The 5894-nt window shown below is 59.3% G+C and overlaps 2 protein-coding genes across 2 annotated transcripts; one reads left to right on the top strand and one right to left on the bottom strand.

Annotated features, from left to right (window-relative positions):
* Positions 1-572: 572 nt before the first annotated feature.
* On the bottom strand, positions 573-3392 carry CEBPA (CCAAT enhancer binding protein alpha). Its single transcript, XM_086758303.1, has one exon. The coding sequence runs from the start codon at positions 3223-3225 to the stop codon at positions 2248-2250; it is 978 nt and encodes a 325-aa protein (XP_086614429.1). The 5' UTR covers positions 3226-3392; the 3' UTR covers positions 573-2247.
* LOC147599095 (uncharacterized) lies at positions 3249-5428 on the top strand. Its single transcript, XM_086758455.1, has 2 exons — positions 3249-4200; positions 5018-5428. The coding sequence occupies exons 1-2, from the start codon at positions 3249-3251 to the stop codon at positions 5077-5079; spliced, it is 1014 nt and encodes a 337-aa protein (XP_086614581.1). The 3' UTR covers positions 5080-5428.
* The last annotated feature ends 466 nt before the right edge of the window (positions 5429-5894 follow it).

Raw genomic sequence — 5894 nt, 5'->3', positions numbered from 1 at the left:
CGCGGGCTGCGTCTCGCCGGGAAGGGACGGGCAGCGGCAGCGCTGACGGGCGAGCGGGGCCCGGCCCTGCCCGCGGCCTCCTTTCGCCAGTCCCCGCTGTGCCCCGTGCTCCCGCTCGTCCCCCGCGCCCCGCCGGAGACCCACGGCGTCCCCGGGGCGGACGGGGCCCTGGCTGGGGCAGCCGGCGGCAGGCTCCGAGCCCGCGTGCGAGTGGGATGCGCGTACTCGCCGCTCGCTCACCTTCCTGGTCCCTCCCGGCTCCTTTCACCGCCTCCCAAAGCCCGCCGGGGGGGCGGCGAGCCCCCGGCCCGGCGACGGCGCGGGTGGAAGGGTGGGGGGTGGCTCGCGGGCAGGCACACACCGGACACCACAAGTATTTAGGAAATTGCCCTTCTCTGAAAGGCGACCGTGCATTCATTTCTCTGGGGCGAAAACGAGGAAGGCGTTCGGCCCCCCAGCCCTGGCAGGGGAAGCGGGTGCGAGCCGAGAGGGGGATGCGTGGTCCGGGGGAAGAGGAGAGCTTTCGCCCTCCTGCTCCAGAAAAAGAACCGGGAACACAGAGAGGCGGATGGTTATGGTAGAATATATGCTGTTTATTTATGAACGTAACCAGGACTTCCGACAAACTTTATATGCAGTCCCCCCCTCAAATTCAAAAAAGCCCCACCAATGTGTGTGCATATACATATATGTGTACATACCCATACACGCACACGGCACACGCACACACACACATGCACCCAGCACTGCGCTCCTGCTGTCATGCTTTCCAACAGCTTCACATCTCCACCTTGTTCTTTCCCCTCCTGTCATGACTGTTTCAACTGGACGAATTCTTGTGCAGCTATGACATGAGGAAGAAACGCTCTGCGTGGTGACCAGCGCTCCCTGGAAGGGGACCTATTTGTTTGTTTATTTTTCTCTCACCCTAGGAGAAGCTCCAGAGTCCAAAGGTCCTGCAGCACCAGGGACGAGCCTCCTCACCCCACCGCAGGCGTCCCGCGCCCCCTCCCAGACATCCCTGCCTTGGGGTCAGGAGGCAGCAGCCAGCCTGGGACAACGGGAAGAAAGCCACACACACTCATGCTCACTCACCCACACACACAAATAATAAAATAACTTTGCAGCACAAGGGCATAGTCTCTGTCACCAGATAAGAAAGTCGTGTGATGGCAAAGATCTAGGTAATGCAATAAAAATAAAGTGTAGCTAGTATACACGGAAAGGCTTTCACATTACATGAGGCACAGCTTGGGCAGACAGAGACTTGGACAGGAGCTAAATGTCCTGGAATAAAGCAAAATACACTGAAAGTTCATAGTAAATACCCGCATTGATAGGTATTTATTCATTTGTGCTTCGCCACGTCGTGACATACAGTACAAGAGACTGCTGCTCTTCCATTTGATGGAGGGAGCTCACCACACTCCCTCGCAAGCTGCTGGTCCGTCAGTCCCAGGCCGTCCATCAGTCCCGCAGCAGCGGCAGCCCCTGCCCTGCTCCCAACCACGGCAAGGGACAGGGCTCGGCAGAGGCAGCCCAGCCAGGCTGGGACAGTCCTGGCAGCAGTCCGGCAGCCGCCCCACACCTCAGTGCTCCAAAGAGGCATCTGGCACTGTGTGTCCCAGCCTCAGTCCTCTCCTCGCCAGGCACTCCGCAGCTGCCCCCGCCTGCTACACCACAGGCTAGCTTGGGGTGGGCCTGGTCCCATCCCTCAGGCCTGCATGTCCATCACCCTTTTTCCTCATGCCCTGCCAGACTGGGGGGCACAGAAAGCCCCAGAGCTCCTGCAGCCAGCTTTTAAGGCACATCTGGATTGCTATATGTGCTTCATTACTATTATTATTATTATTGTTATTTACCCTGTGTAGACACGTGGGCTTTCGAATTTCTGCCTTCCCCTCACCCTTCTCCTCATAAAACCCACCATATTTTCAGCTTATTCGTATGTCATCCCTAAGGCACAAACCTTTTAATACTACAGCTGCCTGGCTTCTTGTATCGGTCGTTAACTGTTAAAAAAAACCCAAACAAACAAAAAACCAAACCCAACAAACCAAAACAAACAAACAAACAAAAACCAAAACAGCCACCCACCCACCCCCCCAAACAATCTGAGATCTCTGCGCTCCAGTACGTATAGCATCTGTAGGGGGGCGAGGGCAGGCCGGCGGCAGGCGCGGCGGCCCCCCTTGTCCCGAAGCAGCCCCCCGAGTCCCAGGGCAGCCCCCTTGTCCCGGGGCGGCCCTAGGCGCAGCTGCCCATGGCCTTCACCAGCGAGCTCTCGGGCAGCTGCCGGAAGATGCCCCGCAGAGTCTCCAGCTCCCGGGTGAGCTGCTCCACCCGCTTGCGCAGCCGCTCGTTGTCGGTGGTGAGCTCCAGCACCTTCTGCTGCGTCTCCACGTTGCGCTGCTTGGCCTTGTCCCGGCTCTTGCGCACCGCGATGTTGTTGCGCTCCCGGCGCACCCGGTACTCGTTGCTGTTCTTGTCCACTGTCTTTTTCGATTTGCTCCGGTGGTCGGCGGGCATCATCTTGAGGGGGCCGGCGGCGGGCAGGCCGCCGGGGGGGTGCGGGTGGTGCGAGTGGTGCGGGCTGGGCACGGGCGTGGGGGGCGGCGTGGGGTGCCCGGGCTGGAGGTGCATAGTGGTCTGGGCGCAGTGGGCGATCTGGTACTGCAGGTGGGAGGGGTGCTGCTGCGGGGGGTGGTGGGGGTAGAGGGCCGACAGAGCCGCCGACTTCACCTCCTCCTCCTCGCGGGGCTCCTGCTTAATCACCAGCGGCCGCAAGCCGGGCGCGGCGATGCGCTCGTAGAGGGGGTCGAGCTTGCCGTCCATGTAGCCGGCCACGCAGCCGAAGAGCGGCTGCTGGTGGTGCTGCTGCTGGTGCCCCGGCGCCGAGGCGGCGGCGCCGGCCCCATGCATGCTGTGGAAGTCGAAATCCCCGGCCAGGATGGCCTTGGCTTTCTCCTGCTGCTTGCTGTGCTGGAAGAGGTCAGCCAGGAACTCGTCGTTGAAGGCGGCGGGGTCGATGTAGGCGCTGATGTCGATGGAGTTCTCGTTCTCGCAGATGTCGCCGAGCTCCGCGCCGCCCGCAGCAGGTGCCGCCGCCGAGGGAGCCGCTCTGTAGCTGTAGGCGCTGCCGGGCAGGGGAGTCTGGAGCTGGTGGTGCTGGCCGCTGCTCATCGGGGGCCGGGAGTCGACCTCGTAGAAGTTGGCTTGCTCCATGAAGCACCTACAGTCTGCCGGGCATGGTGAAGGGCTCCTGCAATCCAGCTTTCGGACGGGGCGGCGGCAGCGGCGGCTCTGCCAAGCCCGCGGCACCCCGGCCCTGGGCGGCGAGCGGCACCGCGGCACGGTGCTGCGCGGCACGGCGCGGAGCCCGTCCCCCGCCCCAGCCCCAGCCCGCCCGAGCCCCGCTCGCTGCCTGCCCGCCCGCCCTGTTGCTAGTGGGTTGCCCGGGTCCTGCCTGCCGCTTATATACACCCCGCAGCCGGCCCGGGGATCGCCCTCTAGTGTCCAACCTTTGGCCGCCGCGCAGCCGGGTCTTAGCGCCCCGGCGGGGCAGAGCCGCCCGCCCTCCCCCGGGAGCCGCCGGGGGAGAGCGGCCCGCACGCCCCGGTCCCCGTCGCCGAGCAGGCTCCTCGCTGATAAACGGCGCGGGGACTTCGCTCCCTCCCTGCCCGGGGCCGCTCGGCGGCGGCCGGTACATTTCCACCGCCCGCTCCCACCCCTGCGCCGAGCGCTCCGACCCAGCGGCTCCCCGGCGGCGCTTGAGAAAGTCTCAAAGTTCACCATCACCCGCGCGGACCTGCACATATTTGGCCGGTCGGGAACATTCGCCCCGCCGGTGTTTGCCTGCGGGACCCGAGCCGCAGCTCGACCGGCGGCGGGCTCTGAGCGCGGCCCGGCTTCACCGGCGGGACCCGCGGGGCTCTCCCGCACCCAGCAGGACCCACGGCGCCCGGTCCCGAGCGGCGCTAGGACCCGTGCGGGGATGGCTCCCGGCGGGCCGGGGCGGAGACCTCGGGGGGCAGCGGGAGCTGCCCGGCTCCGCTCCGCGGCGGCCGCCCAGCCGCTCCGCCAAGCCCGGAGGAGCTGCCCTCCCGGGACGGGACGGCGGCCCCGCGGCCCTTGCCGCACGCAAGAAGGGCGGGATAAGCGCGCGGGTCTCCCCCGTCACCCTCCGCACCAATCAAGCAGGTAAATTTAATTACGGATTTCCCCAAATGCACACGCAGCAATCTCGACCTGTGCGGGGCGCGGACCGGCTCCCGGCGTTTACCCGAGATCAACCCGGGCCCCGCTCCCCGCGGCGCGGCAGCGGCCGGGTAACGCGGGCCCCCGCAGCAGCCTCCCTCCAGGCGCCGTTTGCCTGCCCAGCCTCCGTCTTCTGCGGGCGCCGGCGATCGGTGTTCCCGCACCGCGGAACCGGAGAGAGGAGCTGCGCGTCTCGGCCAGCGCGGTGCGTTCCCGCCGCGGCGCCTGGGCAAAGCCGCAGCGTTCCGGGGAGCCCCCCTTTCAGCTGCAGCTCGGAGGGGTGAGGGTGCGCCGGCTGGAGCAGGTGTAGGCCTAAAATCGCTACAGGAAGATGTGCAGAGAAAACGATTCAAACATAGCGATGGCTGGAGAAAAAAAAAAAGCTGCAATTCTTAGTCCTGGATGTTCTAGTAAACTAGAAACTTGTGACAGTAAATTCTTTGCTCAGAAAGGGTTTGACAGATTCCTTGCAATTAAAAATAACTGACAAACTCTTAAACAGGAAACAGAATTACAATTTTCCAGGACCCCATGTTTCTGTATCACACAATGCACATGTGAACTGCAAGGCCAGCAGTCAGCTGGCTTTTGCGCTTTAGTATCCTCTCAGGAGAACGGATTCTGTAACTACAGCAGGGAGACATATTAATTTACAGACTACAGAATATATTTTTGACTCTTCACTATCAACAGAAAAAAAAATCAGTCCTAAATTCTTTTTGGATACAATGTTTTCTAAAATTATATGTCTTGGCTTCAGCACAGCAGCAGTGCCTCGAAGGGGTGCTTCCGCGGTCCACAGGGAGCTCTCGCGCTGTCTAAACAACAAAAACGCTAGTAAGAAGACCTCTGAACAAAGTCAGGATGCAGAGGAAAAGCCTCAAGTCTGCAACAGATGCGAGTTTTGGATGCTTCAGAGTGGAGAGTAAAATGTCCCCGACTGCACCCGACTGTCCAAATCCTGCTTGTTCTACTCAAGTGAACTTGTTTCCAGAAAACGGAGAAACCCAGAGCTGGACTTTTTGCCTGCTGGTAGAAATATCATCTGGAATCGCAGCTGGTGAGCACGTTATACTCGGAGCTTTCGAAGGACCTTATCCTACTGTGAAGCTGGCAAAACCAGGAATAAGCCATACACGTTTAAAATAAAAGGTCAGTGCTGCATGAAACAGCAGAAGTGTATAACTAAGTTTGTCATTTAATAACAATACCTACGCCTCTGTAGTCTTAAAATGCTCTCACATTTTATAATAATTCTGAAATTAAGGCCTAACCACATATTAAAAGAAATTCAAAGTAAATCAGAAAGTTTAGGATCGGATTCCATTCCTAATTACTGTAATTAAGGAACAAGTCCCCACAATTTAAGGACTGGTTTGCTCAGTATTTTTTTTTTTACCTAGACCCCTTTTATCTCAGTTAAGAACTTTAAAATAATCTCTTTTTACATGAAAACATAAATTCCTGTTCAAATTATTTTAATATGATATAAAACGAGGTTCCCAGGCTTAGACAAATAAGACAATTCTTTGTCTTTTTATTGTCCCTCCTTCTCTGAAGGCAAATGAGATGTTTAGCAGCTGATCATCCCTCAGACAAGCACAAATGTATATTTCCACCTTCGTATGAACAGTGAC

This window comes from Chlamydotis macqueenii, chromosome 13, assembly GCF_036417535.1.
Source record: "Chlamydotis macqueenii isolate bChlMac1 chromosome 13, bChlMac1.mat, whole genome shotgun sequence".
NCBI lineage: Eukaryota > Metazoa > Chordata > Aves > Otidiformes > Otididae > Chlamydotis > Chlamydotis macqueenii.
The sequence above is the reverse complement of the archived record's forward strand: the minus strand, read 5'-3'. Positions and strand labels throughout refer to the sequence as shown.

Bases quoted from the DNA above. Each gene is read 5' to 3' on its own strand.
- LOC147599095 (XM_086758455.1), top strand. From the start codon at position 3,249: ATGGTGAAGGGCTCCTGCAATCCAGCTTTCGGACGGGGCGGCGGCAGC. The intron at 4,201-5,017 runs GTAAATTTAATT...TCTTGGCTTCAG, and splicing joins CCTCCGCACCAATCAAGCAG to CACAGCAGCAGTGCCTCGAA.
- CEBPA (XM_086758303.1), bottom strand. From the start codon at position 3,225: ATGGAGCAAGCCAACTTCTACGAGGTCGACTCCCGGCCCCCGATGAGC.